The 14,027-nt window shown below is 40.8% G+C and overlaps 1 protein-coding gene across 2 annotated transcripts in view; it reads left to right on the forward strand.

Annotated features, from left to right (window-relative positions):
• Window positions 1-14,027, forward strand: part of LOC105384376 (cullin-1) — a 42,374-nt gene that overhangs the window by 1,343 nt on the left and 27,004 nt on the right. For both annotated transcript variants that reach the window (XM_048629488.1, XM_048629517.1), the window contains exons 2-5: window positions 62-371; window positions 12,059-12,141; window positions 12,485-12,590; window positions 13,479-13,574. In XM_048629488.1, coding sequence (XP_048485445.1) covers window positions 315-371; window positions 12,059-12,141; window positions 12,485-12,590; window positions 13,479-13,574 — 342 coding nt within the window. In that variant the 5' untranslated portion in view covers window positions 62-314. The remainder of the gene's footprint in view (window positions 1-61; window positions 372-12,058; window positions 12,142-12,484; window positions 12,591-13,478; window positions 13,575-14,027) is intronic.

The raw sequence follows: 14,027 nt of genomic DNA on the forward strand, positions 1-14,027 counted from the left end.
AGATATCAATGAAGCTCTTAAGCACCTATCAATTTTATAAACCAACTTTATTTTGTTGCAGATCACATGAAAACAAAAGAAACATACCATACAGTGCTTCATCAAATCCGTTCCAGTTAAAAGCTGAAAGCTAACAAAGAAAGTTATGAAATAAAAAGTTATGCTAATCGTAGAACAGCTAACAAAATATTACAATACTACTGTGATCTCTATAGTGTGATTAGTGTATTTTTGTGTTCATGATTCTTGCTGAGGACTAGTGTGAATTGTGTTTCGTTCTGAATATTTACAATTGATGATCTTCTGAGATCACAATGAGTTCGGTCAACATGCGGCCACCGCCTCCGTTGAAGCAGATCGATTTGGACCAGGTAAATATAATGAATTTTAATTAATTAAGTAATATAACAATATATGGGGTGATGTCAGACACGGACATCCAACTCCAAGATAGGCAGAGTCTTTAATATGGGTATTGGACATCAGATATGTTATATCTCAGATGCATTATAGATCTTCATTCAACATTAAATAAATAAATAAATAAACATTGATGCACATTTTACTTTTATAAATAACTTAGTTTGTTAAGAAGTTACTAATGCAAATTAATTTTCATTTTAAACATAGGTATTCTATTCTATTTCTATTCTATGTGGATTTGTATGTACCTGCATCTGGCTCTCACGAGTGGAACCTTTGTGCATATCCCCAGGGTCTAAACTGCCTTCCTAAGCTAGGACCACTTCCCACCACGCTGGTCCAGTCGCGGGCGGTTTTAGTATGCCAAGAGTTCACGGTTTGCAAATTTTGCACTCACTCTACGCAATTTACAGCTTTACGCGCCTTAGAATATAGTCTAATGGTCTAGTATTTAACGTCGAACAAATTGCCTACTGGGATCACAGCCTAACTATCATCATCACATCATCATCACAACCCATTACGTCCCCACTGCTGGGGCATGGGTCTCCTTCCAATGAAGGAAGGGTTTAGACCTAGTCCACCAAACTGGCCAAGTGCGGGTTGGTGGACAGCCTAACTATGTTATGACTTAAATCTTCATTAACAAGTAACAATTTTATCAGTTATCGATCACGGAATGTTATGCAACATAACTTGTGTTCCTAGATGTAAACTACATGATAGTCACGCATTCAGCACCTCTGAACTACTTGATGATATCCTGAGTTACGTTGTGGGTGGCATACTTACGATTACATACTATTTACAGTATTTTGAAAATAATTCCGTTTACATACTATTCGTAATGTATAAAGTACCTACACAGTATTAGTCTGCGGCCGCTACACAGGTTCGTTATCGAAGTCGATAAACTCGTTTAATGCGCGTTCCACCGATTCCACCATTTATGGCAAATTTGCGACAGTATGGATGTCTATCTACGTCGATAACTATACCCGTGTATCGGCAGCTGTCCCCTCTGCATGTTATCGGACCAGTGACATGGGGTTCATGTTAGGAGCGTTTCAATTGACATATCACACTCACGGGCAATGAAAAAGTTCCATAGAGATAATCACCAAATTACTAGTAAATGGAAAAAAAAAACTAACGTAATGACGCCTTCTGCAATATTTAAGTACATTTAACGATGCATCAGAATATTACTAACTAAAAACGTAAATATTTTGTTCAGATTTCCTATTCAATATTTTTTTTAAATTATCCGTTTGGTGTCTGAATATTGTAAGTGGAACTGTTTCTTTGCCCGTGAGTGTATTATTACCTGTTCCCATACGTAGAGGGGACCCTGGACAGTCAGCGACTGACGCTGATCAAAGTCAAAGTCAAAGTCAAATATTTTTATTCATCGTAAAACTATAAAAATTTCTGATGAACGTCAATTTTTACAAACTACTCTCCGTTCGGATAAGGGGGGCTCTTTCTGTCTAAGGAGAAGAACGGAGGCAAGAAACTCCTGAGCCATCTTTTCAAAATCTGAACAAGATCTGACTGGCCAATCCTCACACCACGGTGACAAATCCTAGTAGACAGCGTTGCGCTGACTCGCAATCATCAGACATTGCATCGGGTTTAATATAATAATAATAATAAAAACGTTTATTTATGAAAAGTTACAATTGGCCTTATAATATTACATTGTAAAATATTTTATTTGAAATAGGTTTAGTGAAAGGGAAGAAGGACATCGTTATCCAAACTAGGGTATTTTGGGCACAATATCCTGTATCCCCTACTTTTGGGAGTATCAGATTATTATAAGGCTAGTGAGCACTTGTTTGTTACCGTAAACTTTGAACTCAATCATTATCAACATCTATTTTTGATCGGAACTATAATTTCGCGGCCGTAACGCCACCGTCGTTATTTCTCAATAGACCTTTATTATAGTTGGCCGTGGCAGATCACGTTAGGAGCGTAAAAGTGAAAGTTTCATTTTATAATAATGGTCTTAAAGTTAACTTCCTCACGCAAAACTGGAAGTGGAGTTGTGATTTCGAAGGTTTTTCTGATTATTGTCAGAACCATCTTGTTATCACTCACAAACTTTATTTTGAAACATGAATGTAATCAAGTTAACTTTAAAAAGAAAATAAATGATAAAAATGATCGAATCAAAAATTCAACATAAGATACAAAAATATAGGTACGAAAAGGTGGCAAGTTTGGTGACAGATTAACTACTACGCGTCAAACGTATAACAACCCTTTTTCGCATAGTATTTTCTTGCAAGCAGTAAGTCAATACTAATAATGCCGCATGACCGTTATATCTATCGAGCTAGATCTAGATGTGCAGGTTTTTTTTCTCCATGCCCCGTGTGAGGAGTTCCTTTACCGTTAGATTGTATAGTACAGTTGTACAGTCTGCCGCCAGATACCTGACCCCTCCACAATACCATTTTTGTATGTTACTGGGGGGTTACTTTGTAAATTGACGAACGAACGAACGAGAATTGTAAAGCAATCGGTACGCTTAATACAACGAGATTAAATAAATACATTTTTAAATATGTGGGGACATCTCACACATGGCCATCCGGCAATGGTTGTCATGGTTGTTGTCACTTGTTGGTGTAATGGTTGTCGATCAGCTGATATATCTACACAGATACATAGATAGATACATGTTAAATAGATAAACGACAACCCGACACAAGGCAAACACAAGTGCTCATCACTCGAATGTTTGCCCTGGGCGGGATTCGAACCCGCGGCCCCAAGCTTCGGAAGCAGCTTCACTACCGCCTAAGCTCCGGCGCCGTCGAGACAGAGTCGTAGAGAATAACCCCCATTAGTCTATGCCCCCAGTTACCATATCGAAACATTCATACTTTTATTCGATCGATCGGGACATGTTAGTACCTAATTCTTCTGACTATAAAATAAGATTTATCATTTGGTTAGTAGTAGTTAGTACCTAGATAGTAGTTGAATCGCAACGCAACTTGAAAAATCCTAACTAATATTATAAATGCGAAAGTAACTGTGTCTGTCTGTTACTCTTTCACGCCAAAACTACTGGACGGATTTGAATGAAATTTAGTATAGGTACACATGGTCTAGCTAGACCCTGAGAAAGAACATAGGCTACTTTTTATCCCGTAATCCCCACGGAAAAACTTTTAAAGACTTTTTTAGTAATTAATATTTTGAATTAAAAATTACTTAATGGCGTACATTACTTAATAATGGGGATAGAAATTACGAATTACATTGATTTTAAAGTTCTTCAAGCTAGCTCTAAGTTTAGAGGTCAGCTAGACCTATAGTACGAAGCCTAGCTATTATCTTTGACCTAGATTCGTGACAGTGGCATTGTTTTCTGTATTTCATCAACATTGTTCTTCGAGAGTCACAATAATTTTTGGTTTTATTTTTATTATTCGGTCATTTTTCTAACCCTATAATATCTAATAAGTATTATATGTAGTTTGAGCGCGGTTACCACAAAGATTTTTTTTCCGTGTGTGTTCTTTTGCCATTTTCGATATAGGTATTATCATTGCGTCCAATCTCTTCATAATTTACATAGAACAGCGTTTAGACAGTGTCACAGAATGTATAACACCACTTGTTGTGCCGTGCGTGTTTCACATAGCAGTGAAAATGCACCTGTTTACAATAACTGATTGGAATCGACAAGGCTGAACTAATCGAATCAGTAAAAGTAGCCCCCAGAAATGGTTGTTATAACCACACAGTAAGAATACTAGTTAGACATTTTAGTATACAGGGTGTTTAAATAAATCTGCGTGTAGTCCGCCCAAATGAACGCCAACGAACGGGTTTCGTTGACCTTCGTTGCTGCAATCTGCCCTGTATGATAAATGGGTGATTCTCAAATGACGCGATTTAGGTATGTCCAAGCCATAAAATACATGAAATTGATAGTTTTATACCAGGATGTATTTTTTTTTGAATAATGTATCTTGTGACCGTTTTTATACATTAGTAATGTAATGCATAAATTTATAAAGAAAGCGACAATGATTTTTTAAAACTCAATATCATAAGTTCTTTGGCGCGTCCTTCACTTGATTTTATTTTTAGGTCAAGAAAAACTCACTTTTTAGAGTAAAATAAGCTTATGATTTATATGTTATCATTATAACAGATACTTATGGTAACTGTAAATTAGGTTTCTATTCACTCTTAGGTTTAGTTTTCAAAAATATAACGCATTCAATTTTGTCCGAGAAAAAAAACTAACTTCTTTGGCGTCACGATACCATCTTCCTACTCTGCGTTTAAACGATCACCGGACATAATCATCATGCGTCCCTCACCCTTCAGTCCCCCACTATCTTCGACTAGGAGCAGAGGAGCGTAAGTTTACGGAGTACGACGAAAAAATTTTTTTTTTGCGCCATAACGGGTTTTGGTCAGGTAAGTGCCTAATTTCTTCGATTGTTACTTTCGTGCTATTATTTGTTTTTGTTGCATACATATTTTTGTCCACGTATGTCTATTCAAACAGTATGCACGTGTCAATAAGAGGTTCCAATTGTACTTCAGCTTTCTGTTAAAATAATTTTTAAGTGATGATTTCTAATTTCGTTGGCAATAATTTCTTTGGATTTCTTTGGCATTCTGCGCCAACGAAATTAGTTTTGATACAAAGAAATTAGTATTGAGTATGAAACACCATTAATAACGCTAACTTTATGCATTCAATGTCTATTATGGTTAATTCTATCATCATCATCATCAGCCAATAATCATCCAATGGACATAGGCCTCTCCCAAGGAGCGCCACAACACTCGGTTCTCGGCCTTCCTCATCCAACTACTACCGGCTACCCGCCTAAGGTCGTCAGTCCAGCGGGCCACGCTGCGGTTGCATATATTGACAGCTAAGTTGGTAACCTTAGTCTCAGAGGTCTGACGGATAACCTAATTTCTGATACGATCCATCAGAGAAACCCCAAGCATAACTAGAGAGTTATGCTTGGGGTACCTATGGAGAGCCATAGCACGCTGAGCGAATTTAAATCGGTGGACCAGTCCTACCGTCAGTTTCCACGTCTCAGCACCATACGTCATCACTAGCTTCTAGCTAGCTAGTCTTCAGGCTCTGAGGAATGGACGAGGAGAATATGTGATGAAGTTTCCCGAATGCAGCCCAACCCAGTTGGATGCGCCTTGCAGCCTCCTTGTCCAAGTTGCTTCTGCCTAGTCGAATAGTCTGCACGAGGTAGGCACAACTTCGATTGTTGCCTCACCAACGACGACCGGCTCCGGTTTCATGTGAGCATTGTACATGACTTTCGTCTTGTCCAAGTTCATACCGAGGCCTACACGTCGGGAAGCAGCATTTAGGCCACTTAACATCCAGCTAAGTTCCTGCAGAGATTCTGCCATAATAACGATATCGTCCGCGAAGCGGAGGTGTGACATGTACTCGCCATTTATACATATGCCATGTCCTTTCCAGTCCAACGTCTTAAAGACATCCAGTGAATTGGTGAACAGTTTCGGAGATATCATATCCCCCTGTCTCACTCCACGTTTCAGTTGGATAGGTCTTGTCTTGTGGTCCTGTACTTGGACAGGCATAGTAGCGGCATTGTACAGACACCTCAACACCTCGAAATAGCGCCAGTCGATTTGGCGTCTCTGCAAGGATTCCAAAACTGCTTAGGTCTCGATGTAGTCGAAGGCTTTTTCATAGTCCACAAAGGCTAGATACAGAGGCTGATTATACTCTTCGGTCTTCTGTATAATCTACCTTACTGTGTGGATATGGTCTATTGTAATAAAGCCTTTTTGAAACCCAGCCTGCTCCGGGTGCTGAAACTCGTCTAACTTTTGGGTAAGACCATTCTTGATAACCCTCGATAACAGCTTGTATACATGGCTTAAAAGCGAGATTGGTCTATAGTTCTTCAGAAGGGTTTGGTCACCCTTCTGAAGAACTGTAGTTCTCTCTAGAAGCTGGTGTTGACAGCTCCAATTTGGTGCAGTGTGGGACGTAGGGTCGACTTCACCAGACATCTCCTCTCCAGCTTGAAGTTGATATTCAAAGTGCCTCGGAGAAGTCGGTGATCACTCCCAGTTTTAAACCTATTGATCACTGGGACATCTCTGAATATGTGCCGCTTGTCAGTCATAATGAAGTCTTTTTCGTTTTTCGTCCTACCATCGGGGCTTACCCATGTGCACTTCCTCTGGGGCCGATTCTCAAAGAAAGAATTCATCAGAAAGAAAGCCCCTCCCTTTCCACGAAGTCTACAAGCATTTGCCCTCTCTGGTTTCTGATACCAAAGCCATGATGTCCTACCCTCGATTCGTCGCTTTCTTGTACTCCCACTTTGGCGTTGAAGTCCCCCATCACAACGGTGTATTGGGTCCTAGTAGTACACGTGATGCCCTAGAGATATCCTCGTATACTACTTCGACTTCTGTGTCAGAGTGTCCCGAGGTTGGTGCATATACATGTACGACCTTCAAGGAATACCTCTCGGTTAGTTTAAGTACTAGGTACGCTACCCGATTTGACACACTGCTGATCTCCACTACGTTGTTGACAAGGGTCTTGTTGACGAGGAATCCTACGCTACCTTGGGACAGTTGGTCGCCCTCCTGATGGTAGAACATGTGGCCGGGTTATCGTGTCCTCGTCCTCTTTACACTTTTTCATACCGGTGACGCTGCTGCCCATCGCCGGCCTATGGGATTTAGTGTAGCTGTTTTTGGATGGTTATACCACCATCATCCGGTCGCCAGAGCCTCGTCTGTTATTTAGCAGAGTGCACCCCGGGCAGCTGAGGGTGGGCAATTGGTTCATTAGGATGTTGAGAACCCTTGCACCCTTACGTGATCAGGTAATTATGTTAAAAACAAATAAAGATATGCGTGAGTTTTAGTTTTGTTGTGTATTATTTGCAATCTACGTATAAAACTAATTTCTTTAAAGTAATTTCAAATTTCTTTGTTCTTAAAACTAACTTCTTTGGGACCTTTTATAATTTCTTTGGTGTGTTTTCTAATTTCATTGGTGCCAATCTAATTTCATTGGCCCAAAATTGTTTAAAATTGCTGTAACTTTGAATCGGCTCGATAGATTTCAGGGCCAATAAGAGATAACTAAAGAGGTGTAAAACCTCTACAATATGTGGGGTATAATATTCAAACAACATGAAAAAAAAAATGCGCCAAAGAAATTATGCTTTTGGAGCCGTTTTTTGAGAATCACCCAAATATCCATCGTTGGGCGTTCGTTGGGCCGGGCTGTACGCAGCTTAAAAGATAAGCCAAAAGGCGGTGACGTAGACATTCTGAACATATTTGGAAATATTTATGTGGAAAAACTGTGGCTACCTACTGATTTTCCTTAATCTATGCAATCGGTTTGTTAAATGCCAGTCGTGGTTTAAAACTTAAAACTTAATGCATAAGGTAGGTACTAGGTCTAGGTACATGAGAACTATGAGAAGGCCTAGCACGGAACGCAAGACGCGCACGTCAAGACGTGTCAAAGGTTTTCCGTCGCACTCGCTCTCGAAGCCGCGCGATGTGAGTGAGCGCGACGCAAAACTTTTGTCACGTCTTGCGCCCCGTGCTATGCAAACAGGGCATCAGGGGCAATGTCATTAATATGTATACTATTATCAATATATCATAATAAAGAAGCACGTGATACATATATGTACTATGTATTTATAACCTACATTTTATGCTTCTGTTTCACTTTGAAATGGTAAGTGTGTCACAATTAAGCATATTTTAACATAATGTATGCAAACATAAATATAAAAGTATCGTAGGGAAAAAATACGTAAATTTTGTATTCTAAAGTACGGTTGCCAAAACAGGTTTTGTGAAGGTTTGTTTCTCGTTTCTCTGTTACCTAAATGACCTTTATCCATTTCTGTATTTCCGTAAAAGCACTTTAACCTCAAAGATTACTATGTATTTGCGTGTTCTTTGAATTAATACCTAATTTATACTCATAGGGTGCTTACATAGAGAAACGGGTTCCCTGTATCTACCTGAACCGGTAACCTGATTATGCTCATGACATAAAAAAATCCGGGAAATGCTCCGGGAGTGAGCGCTTTCGCATAATCAGGTTACCGGTACAGGTAGATACAGGGAACCCGATTCTCTATGTAAGCACTCATACTTACTAAATTAGGTATACAAATATTATATGGCGAGCCTGTATTGGTGACGTGCAAAAATATACAATAATCTGTCCATTGCCTTCCTACCGGCTGCCGGTCTAAGGCCGTCGGTCCAGCGGGTAGGAGGGCGTCCCTCGTGTAAAATACGTCATCACTGTCAATGCCAATATAGTGCCATATTAGATTGTAGCGTTATGCAGGCCGCAATGAAGATTGTCGAGCAATGGTGCAGGGAGTATCGACTAAAAGTCAATCCCAGTAAAACAGAATTAGTCCTATTTACTAACAAGAGAAAACTCAATAACATGAGCTTGCCTACATTATTTGGTACTCAACTAACACTTTCAACCGAAGTGAAATATCTTGGCATAACGCTAGATAACAAGTTGAACTGGAATAAACATCTCGATAACAAAATAAAACAGGCTACGATCGCTTTCTGGCAGTGTAAGCGAATGTTAGGAAAAACCTGGGGCCTTAAACCAAAATTAACATTATGGCTGTACAAAGCTGTCATACGACCTACCATAACTTACGGTTCTGTAGTCTGGTGGCCCAGAACAGAACTTAGCTCAGTAAAAAACAAGCTGCAAAAGCTACAAAGGCTTGCATGTGTAGCCATCACAGGATGCATGAAATCAACACCCACGGCCGCACTTGAGGTACTTCTCGACCTTCCACCATTACATCTCGTGGTGAAACAGGAAGCAGCTGCCGCCGCTTTTAGACTAAGAGCAGCTGGCGTCTGGGCAAATAACTCAACAGCGTCACACACATCCATTATGTTGGAAGCCATAAAACATCAACCAATGATGGCAGCCATTGGTGATCGAATACCGCTTATCCATATATTTAAAAGGCACTATAACATTCAATTGCATGAAGAACCAAGAGATCAGTCCAGTATATATGAACTGAGAATTTACACTGATGGATCCAAAAAAACGTCAGGTACGGGTGCTGGTGTCCACTCCGATGACCTAAACATTCATTTTTCACTGGCACTAAGCAAATACAACACAATCTTTCAGGCTGAATGTGTTGCTATTACACGGGCCGCTAACGCAGTCAAATCTAGAAAGGTTACGAATCAACGTATTCGTATCCTATCTGATAGTGCTGCAGTTCTGCTAGCTTTGTCTAGCAAAACTATAACTTCGGGGCTAGTACTAGAGTGTCACTCAGCTCTAGAATCGCTTGCCTCACAAAACAATACCATAACCCTCCAGTGGATAAAAGGGCACAGCGGGTCGCTGGGGAACGACGCTGCTGATGAACTTGCACGAAAGGGATCTGACACTGCACCAATAGGCCCAGAGCCGATAGTACCGATCCCTTTCAACCAAATTCGCTCTTGGTTGCGTTCCCGAACGACAGAATGCCACACCAATCTCTGGAGTAACAGTGCCGAGTGCAAACAAACAAAAGCTTTTGCACCACTAATTAATACTAAACTAACACGCAAATTATTATGCTTGGACAGAGCAAACTTACGTGTCGTGATAAGTACCATAACAGGCCACTGCCGGTTAAATAAACACCTATATCGCATGAAAATCTCCACCACTCCTCTTTGCAGAAGTTGCATGGAGGAAGATGAAACAGCTTCCCATGTCTTGTTACATTGCAAAGGCGTGGAGACAATACGATCAAAAATCCTCGGATCTCCGGGGTCCCTCCGGGAAGTCATGAGCAACCTAGGTCGTCTACTGGCTTTCTGGCGTGAGCTTGGGTGGCTTAATAGCTAGTCACCCCATAGGTATTTCACGCATAATGGCCCACCTTGGAGGCTAAATGCGGAAAATCAGCTCGCCATGATAGATAGATAGAATAGTGCCATTAATGTGAAGACTGACTGTCATCGCATCGCACTTGGCAGTTATTTTGCTGGTTTTGTAATACCGCCATCGCATCGCACGATTGTTGTCTATTTATAAATGTAACGCCAATAATATGGTGACATTGCTAAACTATTAGCCAGTCAGATAAAGGTAAGCGTCCGCTTCTCACGCCAGAGATGCGGGTTCGAATCCCGGCGCTGACAAGTACCAATGAGTTCTGAATTTAAGTACAATGTATAGTATCGCTCTTACGGTGAAGGAAAACATCGTGAGGTAACCTGCATATCTAGATTTAGCACATCTAGATATGTAAACCCACCAACCCGCAGTGGACCAGCGTGGTGGGAAATGGTCCAAGCTTAGGAAGGCAGTTTAGACCTAGGGGATATGCACAAAGGTTCCACTCGAGAGAGCCAGGTGCAGGTACTTACATCCAAATAGAGAATAGAATAGAAAAGGTAAGAGGCCACCTCGATATTGTCTGTATCGCATCAAACGGATTGTCTTAAATTATGGAGAAACGGCGTTGCCAATGTCGATGAAGTGGGCGCACAAAGAATACTGAACACGATGCGTCCGTTGCGTCCGATTCCGATAGGCATGACACTTATACCTGGCTGGTAGTTTGGTGAATAAAATCGATGGTTAACTTTTAAATACCGTTTCGGAAACTGACATCACATTCTCTACACGAGATTATGCCTGCATCTCATTCGCAACTAATAATTTATTTTTATGACCCGATTCCGTATTGCGGGTTGAATAAACGAGCGTATTTATAATATCTGAACGTATTTTTAAATATGCATCTTTTGGAGAGTTGCCAGGTTATGGAAATTGAAAGTTTAGAGATATTATTGATAAAAGTGTGTAAAGTACAGTTTTATAGTGTTAACATGTACATAATTATACTGCGTTTATATAGGTAGGTATTAAAATTTATAAATAGCACAAATTAAAAAAAAAAACAATATTTGCTAATATAGGTGCTTAATAAATAGAACTTGTATTTATAATGTCGTATCTATTATAAATCCTACAGTTTTACACATAGCTATCATAGATATAAGGTTACCTATAAAATAAATAAATAAAAACATAAGGGTCTGTAGTAGTCGGTACAGGCTCACGGTCTTTGATACCTTGTCAAACTCAATTCCTGTTCATTACCAAAAAAATATATTACGGTTTGTTTGTTTGGCAAGGTATGAAACTACTTAGGAAGCTGATCGCAAAAGCCACCCTTATTATCAAACTGTTTGCACTGCGGGTAGACATCTATCTGTTTAGTTATCTTTACTAACTTCACTAACTAACTAACCACTAACTTTACTCTCCACATATTTCATAGCTACTTACGAAGCTGATCTTAAAACCCCCCTTTCATCATTGCATCAAACTGAATTCGTCTGCGGGTGGACATCTATCTGTTTTGTCATCTATACTAACATACCTAATCTCCTATCTCTACCTATTTCTTAGATAGAGACTTCTGAAACTGATCGTAAAAGCCACCATTACCATCAAACCTTTTCCGCTGGGGGTGGACACCCATCTGTTTGTCATCTATACTAACGTACCTCCAATCTCCGTCTGTTTCAGATATGGGGCGACCTGCGAGAGGGCATCGAGCAAGTGTACAAGAGGCAGTACATGACGAAACAACGCTATATGGACCTGTATACGTATCCTTTTGTAAAAACACTACAGTTGTCATCACATCTTTAGGACTTGATACATAGATAGATAGAAGGCTGTTACTGCTGCCAGAATGCTAAAGTCGGCTTGATATACTTGATTTGATTGGAGAAACGGTAACGTCTATCACATTGAGAAAAAAAAATGTAGCTGACGCCCAGCTGCATCCCATCATATTTAACAAGAAACCTATTAGAAAGGAAAGGATTTTGTGCAGGATTTTAATAAGTTTCTTTAAAAAAATGCAAACTGATCATGTTGTTTGCCATTTTTCGACTTCAGTATTATGAAAAAACCCTCGAAATAATATCCTGAACCCAAAACCCCCAGTCATGTATACAACTACTGCACGTCGGTGCACCAGCAGGGCAGCAGCAGCTCGCCCGCGCCCCGCGGCGCGCCGCCCGCCAACAGGAGCACGCAGGGGAAGAAACAGGTCAGTAGATAATATGATGCTATCCTAGCACGGAGCGCAAGACGCACGCGTCAAGACTGTACATAAAAATACCATCGCACACGAACTTAATGAGCGCGGCGCATACATTTTATGACGTCTTGTCGTACGCGTCTTGCGTCCCGTGCTAGGTCTGCTGTAAAGCTAGCACGGGGCGCATTTAAAACGCGACAAAAGTTTTGCGTCGCGCTCATTCATATAGGGCGCGGCTTCGATAGCGAGAGTCTTGGCGTTGTCTTGCGCCTAGTCCTACGCCCCCTGAAGCCTATGACACAGTCGCGTGTGCAACTACTGCACGTCGGTGCACCAGCAGGGCAGCAGCAGCTCGCCCGCGCCCCGCGGCGCGCCGCCCGCCAACAGGAACACGCAGGGGAAGAAACAGGTGCGTTTTTATACTAGCACGGGGTGTGCCCCGTACGCGACGCGTACGACAAGACGTGACTAAAGTTTTCCGTCGCAGACTTAAATCCTGCCCTTGACATAATATACCATGATAATTAAAACGAGTCAGCATCCTACCACGAGGCGCAAGACGCGCACGACAAGACGTGACAAAAGTTTAGCGCCGCGCTCACTTACATTAATGGGAAGTCGAGACCTTATCCGTCTCCATATCTTTCCACTTGAAAGCTTTGCTCTTGCTTGCTTAGATTTCTCTCTATGTTATACAGGTGGCCACTTATCCTCTACCACGACTGTCTTGAATCATTTGCTAATAGATTTGTGTATCCTATATACTTACAGGGTGGCCACTTATACGCCTCCACAAATCTCCGTTAGAAATATTTGCTAATTGTTTTGCCTTCAATGTTTGTTATACAGGGTAGCCACTTAATGATTTGCTAATTGTTTTTTATTTTCTATATACAGGCTGGGCACGTGCACGGCGGCGCGCAGCTGGTCGGGCTCGAGCTGTACAAGCGGCTGCGCGAGTTCCTCAGGAACTATCTTATCAACTTGCTCAAGGTACGTCAATACATCACCCTTTACCACACTATTTAGCCGTAGAAGATTTAAGCAAGACAAATGTGCTCTTTGATGTCCTAAGTAATACTCCTTTATTATAAAAAATGTCCTCAGGATGATTCTGTTCATGTCGGGGTCACCAATTTTCTGTATTACCTTATTTCCGGCCCACTCAGGCCGCTAAGCTATCTGCTACCCAATTAAATCTCAATTACATCACCTTTTGTCATAACTAATTAGCCGTAGAAGATTTAAGCAAGACAAAAGGGCTTGTTGGTGTTCTATTCTAAGTAATACTTTATAATATTCCTTTTTTATAAAGTAGTTCCTCAAGAAGATTCAGTTCACGTCGGGGTCACCAATTTGCGTTATTACCTTATTAAGGGCATTATTAGGCCGCAGAGTTAGCAGCTACCGAGACGGGTAGCGGTAAAACGCACATAATATTATGGG

The sequence above is a fragment of the Plutella xylostella genome, chromosome 2 (genome assembly GCF_932276165.1).
Source record: "Plutella xylostella chromosome 2, ilPluXylo3.1, whole genome shotgun sequence".
Taxonomy (NCBI): domain Eukaryota; kingdom Metazoa; phylum Arthropoda; class Insecta; order Lepidoptera; family Plutellidae; genus Plutella; species Plutella xylostella.